Source organism: Varanus komodoensis, unplaced genomic scaffold, assembly GCF_004798865.1.
Source record: "Varanus komodoensis strain SLA01 unplaced genomic scaffold, ASM479886v1 scaffold55, whole genome shotgun sequence".
Classification (NCBI taxonomy): Eukaryota; Metazoa; Chordata; class Lepidosauria; order Squamata; family Varanidae; genus Varanus; species Varanus komodoensis.
Window position 1 is genome coordinate 2,777,327 of NW_025336157.1, and position 23,514 is coordinate 2,800,840.

At 51.7% G+C, this 23,514-nt stretch overlaps 2 protein-coding genes across 3 annotated transcripts in view; one reads left to right on the forward strand and one right to left on the reverse strand.

Annotated features, from left to right (window-relative positions):
• Positions 1–167: 167 nt before the first annotated feature.
• On the reverse strand, positions 168–7,261 carry PPP1R14B (protein phosphatase 1 regulatory inhibitor subunit 14B). 2 transcript variants are annotated; one of them, XM_044448825.1, is made up of 4 exons: positions 6,448–7,259; positions 1,900–1,983; positions 1,259–1,291; positions 168–443 (listed from the first exon to the last, which is right to left on the reverse strand). In XM_044448825.1, the coding sequence occupies exons 1-4, from the start codon at positions 6,673–6,675 to the stop codon at positions 375–377; spliced, it is 414 nt and encodes a 137-aa protein (XP_044304760.1). In that variant the 5' UTR covers positions 6,676–7,259; the 3' UTR covers positions 168–374. The 2 variants fall into 2 exon arrangements, with proteins under 2 accessions (XP_044304760.1, XP_044304761.1); XM_044448826.1 differs by lacking the exon at positions 1,259–1,291 and having other exon boundaries at positions 6,448–7,261.
• Positions 7,262–20,576: 13,315 nt separating this feature from the next.
• Positions 20,577–23,514, forward strand: part of PLCB3 (phospholipase C beta 3) — a 42,545-nt gene continuing 39,607 nt past the window's right edge. Inside the window, exon 1 of the mRNA XM_044448512.1 lies at positions 20,577–20,713. Coding sequence (XP_044304447.1) covers positions 20,615–20,713 — 99 coding nt within the window. The 5' untranslated portion in view covers positions 20,577–20,614. The remainder of the gene's footprint in view (positions 20,714–23,514) is intronic.

Sequence of the window (23,514 nt, forward strand, 5' to 3'; positions counted from 1 at the left end):
ATTTATATAAAAACACAATAATTAAAAAAAACCATTTCTAAAAAAAAAGAGAAAAAGAGACCTCCAAAACCTATTGTTTCCACCCCCTCCCCTTGGAGAAAAAGCGTCCCCCTTCCACCCCCTTCCACATCAGGAGCTGGGAACAGGAAAGGAGGAACAGGCTGATATTGCTAAAAAGATGTCCAGATAGGTTTGATTATCAAAGCATCCCAAACAAGGAACTCTTCCCTCTCTTGTAGAAGGGGGAGGAGGTACCTGATTCTCCCCAGACACGTGAAAGCACCCCTTCCCGCAAACCCCGCCTAGCCAGAGTTTCAACGACAAGCTCCCCACAGAGGATGGAAGGCAGTGATGGAAGCAGATCTGTCAGCGATTCACTTCTTCTGGGGAGTGCTGAGTTTCTGCATTCCACGGATCTTGTCTAGCAAGTCCGCCACAAAAACCTAGAAAAGGGAAGGAAGGGGAGGGTTCACCAAGCGGCAGCAGCAAAATTTCCAGTAGCAAAGTTTATGGGAAACTTTGTGCTAGTTCTGTAATCCCAGAAGTGGCCCTGGGATTTGTTTCCCCCCACACAAAATCCATCGTGCAATTACGGTGCAAACCACGGCTCTGTTCCCACCCTAAAAGGCAGCATCGAAATAATTTTAAGATTTAAAAACGGTGCCCAAAGACCTCTAAAATTAAAATAGGCTGGCTCTTTGGCCCTGCAAGACGTGGGGGCCTGAGAGCTAGCATTTTCCCCTGGGGTGGGCAGGGGTTTTGCACCCTCAGTTGCCAGACCCCGGTGGCGCAAAGCACGAGCCTTCTCGAGGCGCCTGCATTTGGCCGGCCCGTTTGGGTCGGCTCCAGCCCGCTCCCCCGCCAGGGGCAAGATGTCGCAAGCGGGAGAGCAGCTCCGATGAAGTCACCTCCTTCCACACAGCCGCTTTCACGGGAGGAGGGGGAGCCCTCCCAAAGCCCCCCTGCTCAGGCAGGCCAGGCCAGGGGCAGCCAGTCGTGCAGGGCCTCCTCGAACAGGTGCTGGAAAGCACGGGGGGCTGTATTCCCCGCTGTGGGAGGAGGAGGAGGAGGCGGCTGCGAGGCCGAGACAGCTGCCTTCCCGTCTTCCCGGGCTCAGCAGCAGCTGCCAAGGGAAGAGGATACTCGGAGCGCCACCTCCCTTGCCCCGGGCGAGGGAGGTGGGGGAGGGAAAGGATGTGAGGATAACTTTCCTACAGGTAATGGGAGCACCGCCGTGCCCTTCCAGGGAAACACTCACCTCCGTGGGCTTGTAGCAGTCAACCAAGAGCTCCTGTGTAGAGAGAGAGAGAGAGGGAGAGCGGGCAACGGATGCCGGGGCTTGGAAGGCACCAGAAGTCTGCCCTGCCCTGCCCTCCTTGCCTGTCCTCAGCCTGTGCCTAACTCCCTGGCCAGATCCTGACCGTTTGGGAAGGGAAAAGTGCAATAAAGATCCCTTCAAAAGAAAAAGACCCCCCTCCCCTCCAAAAACGACCACTTCCGGTCTCGTGCCAGCACTGCTCCCTGGGCCTGGCACACGTGCCCCTCGGCTCCAGCCACGCTAGCGCAGCCGTTGGGGAGCCTCAGGTCGGGGGACCCAACTAGTCCTCATGGTCTCCCCAAGCCCCGCCCCCTCCCCCTCGCCGCCACGGCGCGCTCCGGGCAGGCCTGTCCCCACGCGAAGGGCCAAAAGGCCTCGCGCAGGCCGGCACTGTGAGCCCCGAGCCGCCACGTGCCCAGGGCTGGGGAGGGCCGTAGCCCGGCCGGCCGGCCGTCCCCTGAGGAAGCCTTTCCGAGGGCGAGCCTGGGCCCAGGGAGGCCCCAGCCCGGCTGCCCGCCCAGCCCCACGTCCAGCAGGAGCGGGATTTCCGCAGGAGGGCCCTCCCCTCGGCCCGCGCCTACCTTCACCCTGGTGCTGCGGGACTCGTCGCTCTCCATGTCCAGGAGCTCGTCCACGTCGATTTCTAACTCGGGGATCTCTTCTTCCTGTAAGTGGAACCCGCAGCGGCGTGTGACGTTTTCCCTCATGTCTTGTTTCCCCGGCAATTTGGGTCTCGCGTCTCCGCGTGAGGGAGGGGGGAACCCAGCAACGGTTTTCATCAATAATAATTTAATCGCTGTACCAACACCCAGAAGCTGGAGCTTCCACGTTTTGTTTGGGAGCTGGGCCGGGCTCCCAGTGTGAAAGTAGGCCTCGGCTTAAATATTTCCCCCGGGGAGGGCAGAGCCTCAAAGGGGAGGCCAGCAGGTTGGAATTAGGCACCCCCACGGTGCGGGGGGAGGCATTCCTTCCACTGCCAAAATGGAGGGCTACGAAGTATTCCAATTAGCCGGGGCAAAGGGGGTGGGTGCCCCCTTTCCTTTGGCAGTACCCCCTCAGCAGTTGCTTTCAGAAGCCAGGGTAGGGGGAGCTTGGAGGTTTCATTCGTTCCCCCCAACCTCCCCCGCCATCATTTGATCACTGCAAGCATGGATCTTAAAGGGGGGCACAGGCCAAAGGAGCAGGGAATGTAAAAACCTGCCTTCTCTCAGCCTTTCCAAGGAGAGAGACCTGTTTGAGGTTTTGTTTCCAGCTTCTCCAGACCTGTGCCAGAACCAGCTCAGAGAGGTGTCCGTTACTAGTGTCTGCAAGTGTGTCATTTCACTGCTCCAGAAAGTCGCCGATTTGCGGTGAAAGTGGCTTAGCACCTTTTTCAATGCTTTCCTTCAGGAGTAACTGCAAGTTTAAGGTGGTTTCCCTCCGCCCAAAAGTCTGTGTGTGCACTGGCATCTCTGCTTATTGTTTCTGTCATCACCTGGCTCTGCTCCATCTAGGTCAGGGCTATGCCACCTCCCTTACCTGATTGACACCTGTGGCAAAATGGAGGTAGTAAAGAGGACTATACCATTCCGATAGCGGGGGGGTGGGGGTGTTCCGTTTTGAATGCTCCCCTTTGCTTCTAAATCAAATTCCCCGCAAGCCTTTTATTTTAATTAACATAAGAGCAAAGATGCGATGGGCAGTTTAGCTGCCCACAAATGGGTTTGGTCTGCAACTCCCATCATCCCCTCACCCCTGGCTGTGCTGGCCAGGGCTGATGGGCATTGTAGGCCAAGATAGCTGAACAGATACAAGTGACCCACCCCTGCAGATAAATTGTCCTCCTTTCTACTTCGCTACCTGTGTACTTCCAAGCGTGCATTCCAAAGAATGTCTCATGCGCACACATGTTGCCGTTCCTACCCAATTCTCCCGCATGTTTGTACTGGACCACAGTCCCTGCTCTAATTGTGATCTCTCAGGAGTGATCACAATGGGGGGAACCAGTAAGGGCTGCAAACTCACTCCAATCAGTTCATTAGTCAAATTATAGATTACAAGGAAAAAGACAATTCTTTGGATGATTAAAAAGTTGCCTGTTAAACGGACAGCTGGGGCAATTGTGGGGGGTGCTGGGTTTCTGTTGCTTTTGGTGCAAATACTTGGTAGGGAAGCAGTATAGTGCTCTGACCACCATTTTGCAGGGAACGGTGGGATATAGATTTTAACTTTTGTTAGCCTCCCAGAGAGCCTTGGCTATTGGGCGGTATAGAAAATGAAATGGCTATAAACGAAATAAGTGGCCATTGGTGCCATATTGAAAAAGGGCCCTTCTCTGGCTTCTATTCCACCCAGGAATAGTTACTTTCCCCAGCTGATGTGCCAGACTACAACTCCTATCATTTGCAGCCAACCATGGCTGGGAAGGCCGCACCATAAAAGGCTTCTGCTAACACAGGACTTAATTCCCCACATGTTGCTATTTATGAAAACTGGCATGAAAACCACCGCCATTCGCATGCTGCTTCTGTTGCCTATCCAAACGTTTGCTGATTGACGCACCCACCTGAATCCTAGTCAAAGGTTTAATTGAAAAATAAAAAGACCGGGGAGCCACCTTGCTCTGCACGATGAAACCCACTTAGCCTCAGCAGACGCCGGGCATGCTGGCTTTTCCCTGATCGGCACCCCAGGAGCCTCTCGTCTCGCTGAGCTCGCTCAGCCGGGTAACAGAAAAGCCCCTGAGGTGTGTTTTCTTAGCAGTCTGGGGACAAAGGTAATCCGGCCGCCCACCTGCCGAACCCCACCAAGGCTGACATTTATGGTCTTCCTGGCTAATAGTCAACTAACGTGGTTAGAAGGTCGCGGGGCAGCTTCGGAAGGCATGGCTAAGCCTTCTGCAATCTTTGACCACCTACTTATTAGCCCATTAGGCAGCTCAGACACAAGACCCATATGGCCAAATAATCCGCATCCCCCCCCCCACCGCGCAATCCATGCAGGGCCCGGGGTCGGCTGGCTGCCAGATGGTATTCCATGGGGCAGTGGAGCAAGAAAGCTAATACTGGCATTGTGTCCAGCCGGATACAAAAGACATCTCGGTCTTGCGTTCAAATGCTGCCATGATTCCGAATGTGCCGGGCAGCGACTGGGCTCAGCGGCAGTCCCTCGGCTCCTCCCAGCACCCCAAGTACCCCCACTTTGTGTAGGAGCAAAGTTGCCAAAGAGGAGGGAAGCGCAACCGGCTTTTCCTCCCTGTTTGTAACATAATCTCATTATGCCTTCGGGTTTAAGCAGCAAGAATCCTGCAGAGTTAAGAAGTGTGCACACATTAAAAAAAAAAACCCACCACATGATCCATTAATGCAGCTGCTCCTCTCAAGAGACAGCTGCCTCGGGCCCTTTCCAAATCCAGAACAATGCACCCTGCAGAGAGCCGAAGGGAACAAGATCTGGAGGTTTATAGCACACTGCAAAACCAAGAGGAGGAGGATTTAGGCCTGTGCTGGGTTGGGGAAGGGTGAAATTCGAACACAGGTTTGTGGCTACGGCAAGTCCGGAGAGCTTGCATGCTTGATGACCTTAAATGACCTTCACCGCCAACGTAAGACGCTGGGAGCGTGGCCTCCTGCCAGCCTGTGGGGTGGGCAAGCAGGGGTGGAGGCAGATCTTCCACCTGATACATCCATTTTTAGGTTTGGGGTGTGAGGGCTGCTTGAGGGGGTGGGGCTTTGTGTTGGGCGTGGCCACCAAGTGCCCTACGAAATTTGGCACATGGAGAAGAGATGATGAATAGGCAGAAGTGGCTGAGCAAAGACGCTCAGGTGTGCCAACCCCAGGAAAGGGGTATGGCTGAGTTGCTGAAATATACTCCGCTGGATGGAAAGCTTTTAAAAAGTGCTTGTTTGGGGGACCAGGGGGGATGTTTGATTCTGGCGAGGGGTTGCAGCCCGTTTCTGGAGCTGCGTGGGCAGAGTTCTTGCCACTAATGATCATGTGGGCTGAAGGAGATAGCAAAGCAATTACGGGCACCCGCGAGATACGAGCTTTTGTTTGTATTATTATTAATATTCGGGGAGGGGGAGCCCAGAGCCCTGCTGGCTATGGGGGTACATAGGCCCTCCACAAACTAAGCAAGGGCCCATGCTGGCCAGATTGGAACAGGATGGGTTAGGTGGTAGAGCAGATCCCCTATTTGGAGAGGCATCTGGGGAACCAGGAAGGACAGACAAGTCTTCAGTCCAAAGAAGAGGACGGTGTCTGTACTCCGCAGGTAACTGGACCTCATTGCCCCATGGGCTGGACCAAGTCATGACGAGTGGAGTGTACATATATGGCAAGGGGGGGGAGCAGTGTGTGGGGAGGGACCGGGGGAAGAATAATGGCCCTCATAACTGCTGTCTGACACAGAGAGGCTATTGCAGGGTGTGGGGCCGTGAACCCCTAGGAGGTTAGAACCTTTGGATCTGAGATTACAAGCGCAGTGTCGGGGTCTGGGGCTCTCCCGATCCGAGGGAGTCCGTGAGGCCGCTTGCGCTCCAAGTGAATAGGGAGTGGTCTCTCAGGGTGGGGATCGCTAGAAAACCTACCCGCGTATGTATAGACGCGGTCCAGCCATTCTCTTTGTTAGACATGACAGCTCTTCCCAGGGCTGTGCTGGGAAATTTCAAGGATATACATAAGGGGTGTGCGCGCGCGATGGAGCCGTATGGGGTGGGAGGTACTGGGGAGGAGGGTCCTGCTTGGGGACCCATTAACCCAGCCTTCCCCAGCTGGGTGCTCTCCAGATGTGCTGGGCTGCGAATCCCAGCCTGGCTGGGAGGGGGATGCTGGGAGTTGTAGTCCGCCACCTCTGGAGAGCACCAGTTTGGGGGGAAGGCTGCATTAACCCTTCCCTCTCCATTCCATCCCCCCCCGCCCCTCAAAATTTAGACTGTAACCTCCTAGCGGCAGGGATCTTTTTAAACGTCGTCGGATAAAGGCAAAGAGCCGGACACCGGGCCAGGCGGATATCGCACAAAGGCTGCCCGTTCCCGGGAACACGCTTCTCCCGGCAGGAGGGCGAGGCGGGTTCCCCGGCCTTTCGGAGGGGTCTGGCGGGGCAGGGGAGCGGGGCGTCCCGGGGAGAGCGGCAGGCCGCGGCGGGTTACCTGGCAATCGTACAGGACCGTCAGCTGCTCCAGGATCCATTCTTCCAAGTGGAGCCTCTTCCGGAGTTCTTTGCGATCGTATTTCACGGTCACCCTCCCCTGGCGCCGCACCGGGCCGTCCTCCTCCTCCGCGGCGGCTTCTCCTGCCGGGGGGCTCTGGAAATACACGCGGGGCCCCGTCCCCGCAGCCGCCGGCGGGCCGCTCTCGGGGCTGCAAGGCGCCGCCATCCGAACCGGGTCGGAACCGGAGGGCGAGAGGACGTGGAGCAGCGGCGCCGGCGACGTGGAGCGAGTCCGGCTTCTCCCTTCGCGGGCTTTCCGCTCGTGCGGAGCGGCACCACGTGGGCCCCCGGCCGGATCCCAAGAACCGAACCGGCACCGCCACCAGATGGAGCTTCTCTTCCTTCCCCCACCCCCACCCGCTGCTTCTCTTCCCTCTTCTGGGAAGGGAGCCGGAAAGCGATGCGGATCTAGACGTGTTCCGCTTTGTCCCAAACCGGCACCAGAACCGAGACTCCAGAGGAGCACGTGCGAACCGAACCGGCAAAGTGGGTGGGAAGGCGGCGGCGGGGGGGGGGGGACTCCTGGGGTGGCTTCCCCGCCCCCACCCTGTCCAGACTGTCGCACGTGCAACGGGTTCAGGATCTGGCCCCGAGAGGAACGGGACTCGACACCGAATCGGAACCGGATTCGCAAAACTCCTCCTGTCGTCTTGCTTCGCTTCGTGTCTTCGCTCGCCAAGCTGGAAACCGGGCTGGTCCTCCGCGGGCACACGCGCCCAGCCCTCGCTCCGGGCGCAACTGCTGCGCCGCGCCGCGCCGCGCCGCGCCGCGCTGGCCGGTTCCGATCCGCTTCTGCGCCCCGCCCGCGACTCGGCCCCTTTGTCCCGCTGGAGCTGCTGCCGCCGCCGCCGGTGCCGCTGGCTCCGTCTCTCCCTCCTCGCTCGCTCGCCCGCTCCCCCCGCCCGCCCCCGCCCCCTTAAAGGGGCCGCATGGCAGTCCCGCCCCCCCCCCCCGCGGCGTTCGGCCAGCTGCCCTGACCCCCGCCTGCCCCCCGGGCCACGTCTGCCTGCCCCCCCGGCCCCCCGGAGCCCGCAGCCCGCCCCCCAAGCCCCTCCCCCGGGGAATCTCTCCCCCTGCCCTGCGCAGGGTGTGTCTCCCTCCCCCCTCCCGTGCGATCCAGTCTGTCTGCTTGCCTGTCTGGTTATCTTATCAGGAAAAGAGGGAGAGGTGAGGCGGCCAGGGCGCTTCTTAGCTGAATTACATCGCAGTCGCTTTCGGTGCGGTGCTGCGTTCACGCATCTTGCCACCTCAGGCTGATCCGAGGCAGCGGGAGGCGTCTGCAGATCTGAGCCTCGGGTGCTCAGGCAAAAAGTGCACCCACTGACACATGCAAATCGGTGTGCATAATTAGGAAGAGCTGCTATCATTTAAATGTTCGGGATGGCGAGGCAATTGGTATCTTGGCTGCTTTCGGGACAGAACCCTGCGGTGTCCCAAACTCATTCTTGTTTGAGCACCGATGACGCTTTTGCAGGGTCTTTGGGGCCCAAATCTGGATGGGGAGGATTTTTTCTTAGTAAATAGAGTAGGCTTTCCTTCTGAGCAACTCCTGGCTTGCACTTCACCTCACAGCTCACCAACATGGTGGACAGCACCGAACTGGGTGAGGGGACCCAGAAGTCTTTGCAGATTATCTCATATACTTTCTTTTGAGATTCCCCAACACTCCCCCCTCCCTTTTCACTTCTTGGGTTCTAACATCTTGAAACCCTCAAATCTACACCAAATGTTATAATGTTAAATTTCTATCAGCCTTTGTAAGAAGCGGTGCAAGGCCAGCAGAGAAAAAGGGTATTTGGTTTCAGGGGAAAAAAACTCAGAAAGAGTTTTTTTTTGGGGGGGGGGACAAGAGAGAGGGGAAACATGTGGGCAGAAAGCCAGCTAATCTCGGGGATCAGAAGCAACCCCTTTGTCTTGAGTTCAGCTAATGCCATTTTTCTGCAGCGCCTTGAAAAGCAGCATCTTTCGAAAATGACTTTCTGTTCAGCGGCCGACTGCCCACGAAAGTGCATTATGCCTCAGCAAATGAGCGCACAGAAAGGCACACGAAACACTCACATCTTACCTTGTGCCAAATTCAGACATAGCTGTTCATTCAAACTTTTTGCAAGCACACCCACTGCTGTTTCCGCTCCCCCCTTCCCCAAAGTGGGCTGTGGGAAGCGGCCGGCAGATCTCCTTGGTCTGGTCAGGGCCTCCCTTCCTATAATCAGCCCTGGGCTTGTGGAAAGGCCCAGTCACAATGGATTAGGCAGTTCCTTGCAGAGGCGGCGGCACACCCGGAGAAAGCTGGGTGACCGAGGTGCTGCAGGCAATTTTGAACGCTGAACGTAATGAACATTGCAAGCAGTTTGTGGAAGGAAAGTGTGTAGGAAGGAGTTTTGGCTGTGCCCCACTCCTTCCTAATCTGCTGAGTGACTGACTCTTAAAAACTGCAAAGCTGCTGAGTTTAAAAGGTGTGTATTAAGACAGATGAAGGCAGCTAGAAGGATGCCCAGGCCGGTCTTCCCTTAACACCATTCACATGGCTGATTGCATATCACTGAAATCCATGTTATTTATGCCTATATCACTGTACCAGACTGATACTTTGTACGTCTTATTTATGTGTTGTGCACCTAATGTTTATATCTTAGTGCCTTCTACAATATCAGACAAATATTGAATCAAGACACAGTACTGTGTGTGGTTAGACGGGAAGAAAGGTGTGCGCACGGTGGGCATGTTGTGAGCGGAGCCGGCTGGAGCTGGGGGTCAGACTAGATGGCCCAGGAGGCCCCTTCTGACTCGCTCTGTTTCTATGTTTCTATGTAACTCACTCAACTCTTGTCTCGTCTGTCTGGGTATATGCAAACACACGTGTATATATTTCATGGGATGAAAAATATACATGCAGAGCTTTTAATACACACACCCTCTCTCTCGTTATGGATTGGATATAGGCTCGGTCACACTTAGCACAGTCCCATTAAAATGAACCAGACTGAAGTTAGTTATGACAAATTTAAGTCCGTTGATTTCGGACCATCTGCTTGTATGTGGCTAAATGAAGATCCAGCCCGGTTTGTTTTATGATATCTACAGATGTCCTCAGTCTACACACTGGAACATATGCACCCGTATTTCTCATGGTATTAACAGGACTGGTATTTATAAGAGCAGATGGTATATATGTTTTATTTATAGGGGATGTAAGTTTGCTTCTATATGTGTACACACGCAGCATTCAAATTGAATTGACTTTTGGAGACACAGGCCTAGGTTGCTTTGAGTTATTTCTGAAAACCCTCAGGCCGACACATTGCTGTTGTGTTGCGATGTTGTGTAATGTGCATGGTTCCCGTATTGCTTTGTGGCTTATGGCTTTTCTCCCATGTGGTTGTGATCCTTTGCTTCTGTGTGGATTCACACGTGGCATTGGTTTAAAAAAGGTTAGTTACCCTGGATACTCTTCCCTTGGTTTGTGTGTGTAACTTTCAGCTCGCTAACAGGAAACAGGGATTGCCAACCGAAGCAAGCAGAATGTGTTCATGATTTAAAATTCAGGCTTGATCAATACAGGAAGATAATTGCTTGTTTTAATCATCTCCGCTAGCCAGAGTTTATGATGCTGAGGGGTGCTTTTATTCTTCAGAGCCTGTTAAGAGCTTCATGCCAGGCCGATATGCAGTACATCGACTCCAGGAACAGGGAAGCAAAACTGGGCTTAATGGATTTTGGAATAGCTGAGCCGCACTGAAAAGCACAGGAGCCCTACTTGAGGGAAAAGGGGGCACCTTTGCCCCTGTGAAGATGAGGTGCAGGAGGGCAGAAAGTGCTGCCCACACCCTGTCCGTGTGTAGTGGGATGTGCAGACGCAAGGCAGGCCCTCACCAGATCTGAAATCCGCTCTCCTTATCTCCATCTGTGATACATCGTGATGTTCAGCACCGCCTAGCTAGTCACTAGGGAAAAGGATTTCTGTGGCTTTAAGATTCAGGATCCTTAAGGGAAGGGAGGGGAGGGGAGGGGGGAGCACGTGCTTTGGGCCCCAACAGAAGCTCAATTCAGCCACTTCCTGCCCAGGAGGAGAAGAACAAGAGCAGCTGCATGAAGAATTTAGGAAACTGAGTCAGACCATTGGCCAATTTAGTCCAGAGCCAGCCGCTCTCCAGGGTTTCGTGTGGAGATTTCCCAGCCAGTCCCTTTAGTTGCCCAGTATCTTTTCAGCTGAAGAACTCGGCGAAGCTGAAAGGGCCCACGATGATGCCCCAGAGCGGTGTCTCCGTGGCTTCGCAGCTTATAGGGCTTTGCCGTTGCTGCCCCGTTGGCAGCTTGACCCATGATACTCCCTGTTGAGTTTGGTCTCAGCACAGGGCTTTGAGTCCTACAGGACCTTCCCACCCATGCTCCCCAGAAGCTGGGGTATGTAGTCCATGCACAGTACAAAGAAGTCTGTCCCTTCAACCGATCTGAATCTATTATTATTGCATGACGTTTCTATACCACACATAGCCAAAACTCTCTGGGCAGCACACTGCCTTTTCGGTCACCCATCCAAATTTCAGCCAGGACTGACCCTCCTTAGCTTCCAAGATTAGGCACTTGAGGTGATACAGAAGGTATGGGGTCTCCCACTGACCACACCCCCTCCTCTGTTTCTTAGAGAAGGGGGTCCCCTAAGACCACGAAACTAACATGCTCTTACATGCCCCATTGTGTAGGGTTGTCGCAACCAAACATAGCATGTTCTTTTGCCTGGGACTGGACATGGGACCTGTATTTTATACATCCCCAAACTGTAAGCAGTGGGTCAGTGGGAGACCCAGAGCCTAGGATCTGCCCCTTGTCTTCGGAAACAAAATATGTTGTGCTCTGTGATGGCTTCGTGCTTGTGGTTAGGCCTGGCTTTTTTTCTTTCTCTTTTTCTAATTTTTGCTGCCCCTCTGGATCTTGTTGCCCTGGCGAGGGCTGGAAAAGGCAACCCATGCACGTGGGGGCTGGAAGGAGAAGGGTCTCCCAGCTGAACAACAATCGGCATCCTTTATGTACAACCTTGAACTAACATCTCCCCCTTCAGGCTCCGTGGAGAAGTAGTTTGGGAAAAGGACAAAGGGATCAACCCATAGAATCGAAGTGCACCTTGCAACCTTTTAAAGAGATATTTTTGTAAGTAGAAAAGGTGTGGAGAGGGCACGTCAGTTTGCTGCAGAGTTTCATTAGCACTGGGGAATCTGCCGTTCTTTCCTAAGCGAAGAGAAGTGTGCCTCTGAGCACGTGCAGGCTGCCCCCTTCCATCCCCAAATTGTAGGACCACTTTTCCTGCTTCTGCCAGAGGGGCTTTCCTAAACACCTTTGGTACACAGGTGACTATCAGCTTCTGTGAGCCTGGAAAGAGGTCCTTCTATGCATACAGATTCAGGATTGAGTTAGGTGAGCAGGAAGAAGCTAGCCATAACAGGAAAGGCCAGGTTAGATGGGAAGGTAGTCCAACCTGGCATAACCCTGCTAGTAGTTTGATCTACCTGAAGGCATGATGGATTGATTGATTGATTGCATTTCCAAACCACCTAATAGCTGCAGCTTTTTAGATGGTTCACAACAATTAAAACCATAAAAGTTAGCAACTTGACAAATCACAACAGAATACATTTTAAGATTTAAAATTATGGTATAAATCCAAAATAAAAATCACAGCAACAAACTGCAGGGTGTACAAAGATCTAAAAAACCCCCCTGAAGATTTAAATCAATAAAGACTGAGCTACTGGAATATCTGGGAGAATAAAAGGTTGGTGCCAAAAAGGTCCCAGTGTTGAGACCTCCTAGTGCCTTTAGGTTTTGCTTTAGCCCATATGATATCTGGCCAGCACAGACGTCCTTCTCCATCACTCAGGTTTAGCAATCATTTTATTGCTTAGCTATAAGCCATAACAAAAACAAGCCTCCAATGCTGAGCAACGAGTTGAGCTTTCAATTTCCTGTCCGCCAGCGCAAATACAGACCCGTGCAACCTAGGTAACCTGATTTTCGTTATCGAGAAGGAAATGGACACATGCAGCAGGTGTAACGAGAGTCTTCCGGAACTTAAACTCGGGACTAAAATGGAGGAACACACAGCTCCGTGCAGCGGGTCCCTGGGATGCAGGCGCTGGCCCTCATCCGTCTCCCAAAGCCCACTGTGTGGCCCACAGACCGGCCGTTCCAGGAAGAACAAAACAACAAGGGAGGAGAAAAAGCGAAGAAGGTGGTCTGAGTTTTGGTTTTTCCTTCTCCCCCTCAGTCCTTTCTCCTTTTGTGCTCTGACTTTTCAATCTCAAGCCTAAGGTCAGGAGCTGCCTCCTTATTACTAATCTTTGTCAGCCGTTCCCCGTGCTTTTTCCTTTCCCCTGCTTTTTTTGGCCAAAGAGCAATAAAGTTGCTTGAAATCAATAAATAATAAAGCATGAGCAAAAAAGTTGGGGGGAGGGGACACAATTTTCTCATTTTTCCAGCCACCTTTTTGGATTTTTCCAATTTATGACTCCACTTACTCCCCTCTAGTCTTCCTTATTTATTCATTTATTAGATTTGCTTAAAAGTTGCCTGTTACCATCATGCTCTCTGGGCAACCATTACGGTCCTGACTGCCCATGGGTTGCATTGCTCCAAATATTCCATTTCCGTCCCACTAGGCCGATGCTGTCCCCTGTTATCTCAAAGTAAATTTAGCCGGAGGGGCTTTTAAGGGTAGCCCCCTGTGGCTGATGCCCCAAATCTTTTATCTGGAGCCCTGCATCTCTGCCAGGCGATCTGCTTGGTCAGTTTGCTCTCCATGGACACTTGCGGAAATAAAAGGACAGAGACCCTGAGGACCGGTCTTGGATTAGCTGGCGTCCGACCCATGTGCTTCCCCTTCTCTTGCCCCCATCCTGGAATCTCTCTGCCTGAGTTCTGTTTCTGCAACCAGGTACCCTCCCTTCCTCTTTCCGTCCATCCCTTTTGAGAAATATGGTTGGCAGAATCCTTTACAGAGGCCCAAAGACAAATGGGTAGAATGTAATTCAGCATATGCGAACATGTGCTTTTTGTTTGTTTGTTTTGGCTCCCCGCTCTTTTTGGTTCCTAGCACCACAACTGATTGAAAAAAGGGCGCATGCTTGCTTGCTTGCCTAGCAAAGCTTTGAACTATTTAACCCGGGGAGGGACAGAGAGCTGAATTACTGAATGTTCACTGGAGCACTGATGTATAAAGAAGTGGCAACCACATTAAGTGAAGACTCTTTCACCTGAGATGGACCACACACTTGTTTATGCATGTTAGGTAGTTTTCACACCACCATTCCGTTCTATTTCCAAGATGGTCTCAGGCCAGTCTTTGCGAGCATGAGGTCTAGAAACTTGTTCCTCTTTTAACAATTAAAAGTTGCTTGGATTTGGGGTGAAATGGGAACACGCGAAATTCTACATCCAATATCAAGTTTTTCTTGATATTGTTTTTTACAAACAGCACACCACCCCCCTCTGTGGTCGTCCTCCTTCGTTCTTCTTTCCTCCCTAAAGTCATTTTTTGTGTAATCCTGTTTATTTGGCAGGCATAAAATTACTTTAACTGGCTATAGCGATAGACCTCCCTGCAGTTTTCCACACCTGCCACTAGATGGCAAGATTTCCTCAAGACAACAGAGATCTACAGGTGTGAAGCGAGGACACCCAAGGGACTCGCGTTCAAAAGAGTCAGAAAAATATATATATATTTATATATACATATATATATACATATATAAATATATATATATATATACACACACACACACACACACGCCCCACCCAAGTGGATTTTTTGGCCCAGTCTGCCCAAGAAACTGTATGTTTTCTTGTTTTTTTCCCATGTTACGTTGGTGATGTACTTTCCTTAGAAACACAGTTATTTCCTTGCTTTCACAGAGCTGAGCTGAAATTCACATGTTCTAAAATACACATTTTCCTGGAATTGGGCCTGCCTGTGTGATTCTAAGCTTGGTGATTAGCTCCTTCTTTAGCTAATATGCAGTTCCTCCCTTTTCCATTGTCGTCTTCCATTATTGCTTCATTTATATCCCCCTTTTTCCAGCTTTCAAGGAATCCAAGGCAGCTTGCCTAATTCTCTCTGCTGTATTCTCACAACAAACCTGCAAGGCTGGTTAGGCTGAAAGTTGCTTGGTGGGCTTCAGTCAGGACCTGGATCTCCTGAGTTGTGCTGGGGCTGAAACCAGCATCTCCCGTGTCAGAGTCCAACCCTCTAACTGCTATGCCACACCAGCTCACACAACCTTTTACTCTCTCAAATCTCTCCTTTCAAATGCTATGTAGAGGTGAGAGCCTGCCTTAGATTTGCACATGGCACTGCTGTGAGGTAGTTTCTATGACGCCTTTGGTGAGTGATTGGTAAAACTCACTTGTCAAAAAGCTGAGAAGCAGACTTAAATCGAGTGAGAAACTTGGTCCATCTAAGGCAGTATAATCCATATTCTATGGGCAGCAATGACTCTGGGAATGTTTTCAGCCTGCCCTACTTGAGCTGGAGGTTGAGCTTGCATCTAAGGCAGGTGCTCTGTAGCTGAGCTATTCTGCCCCCACCCATCCACCCAAAATAAAAGCCTTTATAAGGTCTGTAAGGTTTTGGTCTATGCCCACTATAAACTTTCTACGGGCACAAGCCTGTACGTATTTACTGAGGAAAAAGTCCCACAGCACTAACATTCCTAGGAGTTCCTGGCAGCCGTAGGGCTTTTTTCTTTCAAAACATACGTAGGATGTTCATAACATGCCTTTAGGGTGACATTTTTGTCCGTGCGGTTGCACTGTCCCCTCCACAAAGTTCCAGCCACGATTTTAGTGTTGCCTCTCTATTTATTCTGGGACATCAGATTTTCTAATGAAGAATCTGTTCTCTTCTAAATAGCCAGGAAAAATATTGGCTCACCATATTTAGAAGCATGTAAAATTGACACAAATAAACCCAGTGCCCTGTAAGGTTTCCCAATTGGAGATCATTTTGATTTAATGTTCATAGTCTTCCTTGCAATTTTGCTCTTTGTGTCTTCTTGCTTTGACTTTTATAATGCATCATGCAGGCCAGCAGGTTGAATATTGTGTGTTTTTCTTAACATTTTAAAGGAGGCTCTATTTCTTTAGAAAAATCCCTCTTAAAAGTGCTTTCCCTGCATCCCAAATATTAGACCTGGTCACTTCAGATGTTAGGTTAAACTGAAAACAATCAACAATTCTTGTTTAATAGCATTTATCAATTCATGGTGCAAATAGATCTTATTTACTCTCCACTGAGTAGGTTCAGCCAACATTTTCCTGGAGCCTTGCAATGCGTGCGTGATTCATGTGCAACATCGGTTTGTGTTAGCATCCTTCACTTCATATTTTGATCTGCTTCTTAGATTTGAATTGATCAATTATCTGAAACAAACAAAAAAGACCAGAATTCAGTGACTGGTAATTTATAGGAACTAACTAACTGACCTCAACTAAGTGTTTTCCAGTTGTGGTGGAATACAGATCCTATCATTCCCAGGCACCCTACATGTTGTGGTCCAACACTCTGAAGGACACCAAGTTAGATAAGCCAGAGGAAGCTGTCTTAGGTCTTTGAGTCCCTGTGGAGCATGCTCAAATTCTTGTTCATTTCCGCTGGGCTCTTATTACAGATCCTTTCCTGTGGATTCTGTGTGCACATATGAATTTTAGGGCAACTGTATTTAGCATTTAGTGTTTTTTTGCACAGAGAGTGTCAAACTGGAAAAAGATAGATTGAGAGTTATGGGAGCGAATGTTGCCATCTTGTCCTACTAAAATAAACTCCCCATTAATACAAGAGCAGTTGAGAATTAGAAACTAGCTTTTCACCATAAAAGGAGCCGAATTCTCAGATATTGCCCTGTAGCTGAACCATCGTGGGAGTAGAGAAACCTTGTTTGCATCTTAAAAATAAAAGGAAGTTGTGTGGGTATGTTTTCTCCCAGCCCGTCTCCTCACAAGTTTCCCACTATGACCCTAAAAGCACCATGGATGGACAAGAGGAACCAGAAGAGCCTCTTATTAAAACCTTATGGACATTTTAGCTGATGCATGTGCCTGACATCCCAGTGTTGCACAGAATATGCAAGGGCTGAGAAAAAGCGCTAGACATTTGTACTAAAAAAACCCCACACTGTTTCCATTTCTTAGCGGAGCTCTTAAAACTACAGGGGCCCTGTCTTCCGTTCCACCCTGTATATCAGAAGTGTCGAACATCTTGTGGTACAAGGACTGAATTCCTTTTTGGAGAAGCTTTGGAGGCCCACATTTTTGTTGGGGCAGGGCCAAAAGCAAAAGCAGTTTGGCCAAAATACCAGTCGCACCGGGCGATTTTCGGTGGAAGCTCTTAGTGCTGGATGGAAAGGCATTTCGGGTTTTTAGAACAGGTGCCTGGGGTGGAGTTATGGGGCGAGACTGTGCCCGGTGTACCAGACTGTGTCCCCTGCAGATTCACTCTGTGCTCCTGAGGTTGTCCACAGGTTTTGAGGTTTTCACCTGATGAAATCCAGCACGGCTCCACCAGCCGATTCCTGACAGGCCCTTGCGCTTGTTGTTTTAAAAAGATTGTGATATCATAGTGCTTTGCATATTAATACGACAGTGAACCCCATAACGGAGAGGCTAAGAAATGCCACTTTCGGGAAACAAAGAACCTTGTAGAAGCTTAAAGCAGCCTTCCCTGACTTGGTGTTCTCCAAATACGCTGGGCTACATCCAGGGTGATGGGAATTGTAGTCCAATACCTATGGAGGGTGCCATGATGGGGAATCCAGCTTCTTTCAAGGAATAACACATTTTCTGTGGGCCGCAGTCTGCTTTGTCTGATGCAAATTTCGGTGGTCAGAGCGGAGAAGCTTGGCACAGAATGCGTATGAGTAAGGAGTCCTTTTATTTTCTCTTTTTTCTCTTTTCTCTGAAGATTGACACCCCAGCTTCCTATTAAATATCCACAGCTGCCAACAATTAGGGTAAGGCTACCCCCGCCAGCTCTAAATAAAAGAGCAACCAAAAAATTAGTATCAAATACCCTCAACTGAAACTGTCCAAAAAGCATCCCAAGACAGCAGGAGAATGGAAGCGCCGGGGACGAAACTGCACATAACGTTTCAGACATAAACGCGCTTTGGCCGGCTGTCCGTGCGCGAATGGCGAAGAGGCCGTGGCAACTACCGAGGCTTTGTTTCTGCCGAGACAAGGACTCTTTTGAGACTTGGAAAAGTTGAATGGGTGCATTATCTGGGGTCTTGCTGAAAGCAGCCACAGGCTCCTTGGAAGCGGCAGCACCGGCCTTGAACCAGCAACTCTGGTAGCTAACTGCAGCCAGCCAAGCAGGCCCGGCGGTGCCATCGTGTTTATTTATTTATTAAAACATTTATATGCCGCCCCATTCGCCGAAGCCTCGGGGAGGCTTACAACATAATAAAAATTACAATAATAACAATATAAAATATAAAATAACAATATAAAAGAAGTCGCGCTGGCCAGTGTTGTGCTTGACAGGTGACATGAGGGGGCCGACAGAATTTTGCCTCGCCCCATGAATCTTCAGGCCAAAGTTGCCCTTCTCAGTATAAATCCGTGTGGTGTACTGGTGAAGAATGTCGGTCTGGGACTCCGGTGATCTGGGTTCAAGTCCCCACTCTGCCCCGGAGCTCATTCTGGACCAGTCACAGACTCTCAGCCCAACCTACCTCACAGGGTGGTTGTTGTGGGGCTAAGATTACAGGCAGGAGGAGGAGAAGGATGTAAGCGGCCTCGACTTTCTTGGAAGGAAAACAAGTGGGATATAAATATAATGAATAAATAAGCAACGTGGCTTTCTAGAGGAAACCAAGTGGACTTTCGCGACTCCCGATCATTGGCAACTGCTGTCAGGAACTTGGAAGAACGAAAGTTGGATAAACAGGATCAGTTGCAGCCTCGACATAATACTATTTCTTTAAAAAATCTCTTTTAATCCCATTTTATCCCCTCTTGGTTGTGCAAACAAACGAACCCTGCCGTGCCCAAGGAAGCGAGCAATGCATCTGTGTTTCTAATTTTTTGGAGGAAAAAATGGGTCCCCATGTTCTGGGGCTTGTTAGAGTCCTCAAGGGAGAGATTCCACATACGGTCAGGACCTGTGGGCTTCCTTTCCTCCGTGTTTACATTCTCTTCCAGTTCCCTGGAAGTCTGAAAGTGAAGACAGCTTCCTCTGTGGACAAGCGCCAAGCTGGCTAAATGCTAGGATCCTGCTAAATATCTTTTGTGAAGGCAGGGACGGGCCATATCGGTGGGAGTCCTCTCCCCGCGCAGGGAAAACCCTTAAAGTCAAAACAAAACAATAGCATTTTGTTCCGTCTACATTTTGCTTCTTTACGGCACTCAGATGACCTTCCTGAACACTGAACTATGGCAGAGGCTGCTTTTGCCTTCCACAGCAGCCTGGCAAAGGACGTTTTGGCTTGAGGGCCAGTGACTTGATCAGAGTTTTAAACATGACAACAGCGGCAGAACAGGGCCTGCAACGCATCATCTTCTCCTTCTTAGGCCTTGTTTTTGGAGTTGCTGGTTGAGGAGCTGGGAAATTCTCAGCTCAGCCAGGAGCAAAACTGAACGCTAATGATGCATCACTACAAATTCCTTGGCTTCCTGAAAAGGGCCCGCAACTTGCAACCCAAACCGCAGGCATTAGATTTTCTTTTCTTAAGGTTCATGATGTGTTCCGCCCACCTAAAGCAGCGAGGATCCCCATCTTACTGTTGATTTGTTTGCTATTTATATCGCTTCTTGTTGGATATTCTCAAAAGTATGACCCTAGGAATGCCTCCTGGGAGGTTTGTCCCCCTGCATGAAGCTGAGAAATGAAAAACCTGAGAACACCATTGAAAGGGGCCCTGGAGTGATCCACCCCAGCCCCTGTTCTCACAAACACAGAAACATAAAATCAGAGTGAGTCAGAAGGGGTCTCCAGGGCCATCTAGTCTGACCCCCAGCTCCAGCCGGCTACGCTCACATTTGTCCAGCCAACTTCTTCACTACCAAACTTAACTTCTCCTGTTGCGGATGTTTTAAAAGTTCTTCAATGTTTTCAACTATCTCAAAATTACAATTGCAAAAGATATTGCAAGTTTGAACTGCAAAGTCTCCCTTCGGTTGTTGATTCCCGGACTTAGTAATCGCTCCATGTTGTGACAGTGAATTTCAATTATGTACCGGGTAGGACAGTATTTCTTGTACGCCTTCCAGCAATTACTTCATGCCTCTTGATTTCAGTTCTTTTATGAAAGGAGAAACATCCGTCCCGTCTACACTCATCCAATCTAATTTATTTAATTGCTTAAGGCATGAAATTCTTAAGGGGGGGATGCCTCCACCGTTTGTAAGGGCTACAATTGAAAGAAAGAAACCAAGAATGCTTGCAAAACTCTCTACCCTTCCTGAAACTGGAGCTGCGCTCGACCAGGAGGAAAGCGCGTGGAACTCACTGGCGCTTACTTCCGAGTAGACCACAAGATTGCAATGCATTGCTAGGTCTGCTTTATATCCGGCGTCCCGTTTCCTCCCGGGAGCGGAGCTCGAGGCAAGGCTGACGCATTATTTTCGCCCTGCTGTTCCCAGAGGCAGTTTATATGGAACCCCAAAGGGCGCGTGTTGGGTTCGCGCTACTCTCGCCCCCCCCCCGCCCGCCCGCCCGCCCGCCCGCGCTGCCCGCGCTGCCGAAGGTCGTCCCGGTTTAACGAGCTGCAGGCTTGCACCCGCAGTGCCCTCCCTTCACAACAGCCCCGCGGAGCAGGACGGGGGCCGCGCCGCCACGCTTCCCGCCCCGCCGGGCTTGCGCGCACGGGCGGCGCACGCCAGGGGGCTCCCTGCGCGCTTTCGCTTTCGGGCAAAGCGGCGCCCGGAATGCGGCGGCCCCGCTTCCTCTCGGCCGAGGAGGAGCCGGGGCGGGCTCTTTAAGCGTCCTTCTCCGGAGCCTCCCGCGGCCGTCCCCCATCGGCTTAGTCCCCGCCTCGGCCCGGGGAGAGGCAGCCCGAGCAGCGGCCGCGGTTCCGCACGGGCGGCGGGGCGGCGTCCCCACCCAGCAGCGCGCAGCGATGGCCGGGGCGCGCCCGGGGGTCCACGCGCTCCAGCTGGAGCCCCTGCGGGTCCCGGAGACGCTGATCAAGGGCAGCAAGTTCATGAAATGGGACGAGGTGAGTCGGGCCGGCGAGACGCCCTGCCTTCCCCGCAGCCGCTGCAGGCTCTTCCGCGCGGAGCCGCGGCCCCCGGGCGCTCGTGGGGGAGCCCCCTTCCAGAGGGGAGGGGCAGCCTGCCCAGGGGGCGCGTCTCCCCTTCCCCCCAGCCCGCTCCACTCCTCGCAAGCCCCTTCTGGGCGACAGATCTGTCCCCGACCTGCCCCTGCGCTTTCGGTCCGGCTCGCGTTACTTTTGGGAACCCACTTCGCTTTTCCAAAGGGGTGCGCAGAGCGCGGCTTTCCTTCCTCCTCTCCTCCCGCTGCCTCTTGCCCTTTTCGTAGGGTGGGCATCTTCCTAGGGAGCGACCCTGCTTGCGGGATAAAAGGGGTCCCCTCTTCCTCAGGGGCTGAATTGTCCGTTCACCCCCCACGCGCTGCGCCGCGCTGCGCTTCGGAGAGGATCTTCGTTTTGAGTGTGTGCATCCTCGCTTCTTCCCCCTTATCTCAGAAGACACTCCTAAATTCCATTCCGTAGAAGCTTCCTAATTCTTTATATTTATGAGGTTTGGGCTGGAGCGGGCGTGCGGGGGGGGGGGTGGATAGGAAAGGAGCCCTCTCTCTTATGCAGACTTTCCTAAGGCAAACCAATCCCCCTTTCCTATATCTCTGCATTTCCCCCATTGTTTTTCACAGGGGACCCTCGCACACACACACTTTTCCAAGGGACTGAGCTCTGTGGAAAACTGGAAACCTCCCTCTTCCTCAACATACTTCCTTAAGTTTTCTTTCTCCATTTCACTCACGGGGACACCCCTTCCCAGTTCCTAGTTCTCCACAGTAGATCAACATTGGTATGTGGAGGAGATCTCTTTGTTTGTGCTCCTTTGATTTATATGCAAACAGTGGGATTTTCTTGGGTGGGGAACAGCCTGCTCTTTTCATGGCACCCCCTTATAGAAGTCTGTGTGCAGAAGAGCACCCCAAATTGACCCGCCAAGTTCTGTCTGCTCGCCCAGCCCCAGTGCCCTGAGATGTGACCTCTTGGAGGCTCCCTAGATCGGAGCTGTCAAAACACAGAGGGGTTGATTGGCGTTTCCTCCCGCTGGCTTCCGGCTTTCCCTGGCCAGACCTGCTCGCCTGGGTCCTTCTGGAGAAGCCCCTACTCACGCACCTTTCCCTGCTTTTCCATGCCCTCCTTCAACTTTCCCCCAAACCGTATGCTTTTGGGTTCCCTGCTCTGGATTATTTTCTAAGAAATTGCCATGTGGGGTGCAGAGTCTACGGAGACAAGAACTGTGCCCCATTGCATTTTGGTAGTCTCTCTGTGCATGCTTTCAGTGGGGTTTAAAGGGTGGGGGGAACGTGTGGATGCTCTTGTCAGCAGATAGCCAGTCTCCCCGAAAGTTGTGTGCCCCGCAAGTTGGTCTAATGCTGGGAGGTCTTGTCTGTTTATCTGGAAAGAAGGAGTTGCCCGCTTGAATAAGGGTGCTCTTTGCAGAGGTCTTGATGCTGGGGCTCCCCGGGAAACAGCGTTCTGCTGATCTGTGGGTACAGTGCACGGGGCAGATGTGGGAAGGTGTGTTCTGGGGGTGCGTATGTCCGGACAAACGTGGAAAAAGCCATTTCAGCCCATGTGGGATGGGCAGCCAGCGGTGCTTTTTAGACTCTGGCCGTCGTCATCTTGCGGGGAGGGAACACTCAAGTGCACTAATATATTTATTTTATTGCTGAGGGTGTGATCACATGCATAAAGGCCTACCGCTTCCGATATGGTCCAGCTAGTAAGTCCTAACCAGCCTGAGAGTGCTGGGAGCCGTAGGACATTTCCCCACCTAATATTTCTAGGATTGCACCCTTTGAAAGTTGCCCTTGGCTCACTTAACATGCAGTCCTTTGCATGTTTAGGAGGAAACAAGGCCTACACCTCCCATTCAGGATGGGATATGGAATCCCTGGCTTGGGAGTGAGTTAATTCTCCGTGTGGCCTGTCTCACACAGGTGCGGGGCTGCGGCACCCATGGAATTCTCTCAGGTGCGCTTGCCCCGCAGGGCTGTCATGAGGCGAGAACTTGGGAAGCCCTGCCCGGGAGGCTGGATTCCTCAGTGGAAGATCAGTGTAAAAATACAGGACATGAATTGAACCCTGGGCAAGCGCAGAGGGTTGGGTGGGTCGGTTCGTTTGGCCGGAGGGCAGAAATGAAGCCGTCCTGGGCTCCCCGTTTGGTCCCCCAGCTCCCCGCTCTTCTTTCTTGGTTCCTGGTGGGGTGGCCTGTCGCCCTTACCTGCTCCACTGCCCCAGCGTCTCCCTCCCTCAGCCCCACGTGGGGTTTCACAATCTAGGCGCTTATGACAACAGTCTCATTTCCTTCTCCATCCAACCCCAAAAAAGGAAGTGGGAGACTCAGTCCAGAAAAGGGCACTCACACAAAAAGCAAGAAGGCCTCTGTCTTTTCTCCCCTCAGATCAAAGGCGAGGGGAGGCTCTGGAGAGAGAACAGAGGCCGCTGGGCCGAAGTCAAGGAAATAAAAATTGGTGATGGGGGAGAAGGTTTGGGGTCTCCCTGAGGCAACGGGCGAGCAGAGCAGGCTGTCTTCTCTTCTGGGTTGCCTCTCCATTCCTGGATCCCGGTATTATTCTGGGGGGGCGGGGGCGAAGATGGTGGCAAAGACTGCCAACAGACCTCCTTTTGTCTCTGCCAGCTGCAAACTCCAGAGGTGGCCCTGGTGTCACTGTAATCTGTGTGTAAACACATTCTGCGTTCTGGAGCAGATCCACTTCTCCAGGCCGTTCCCCATCACATCCCTGCTCAGCTACCTCTTG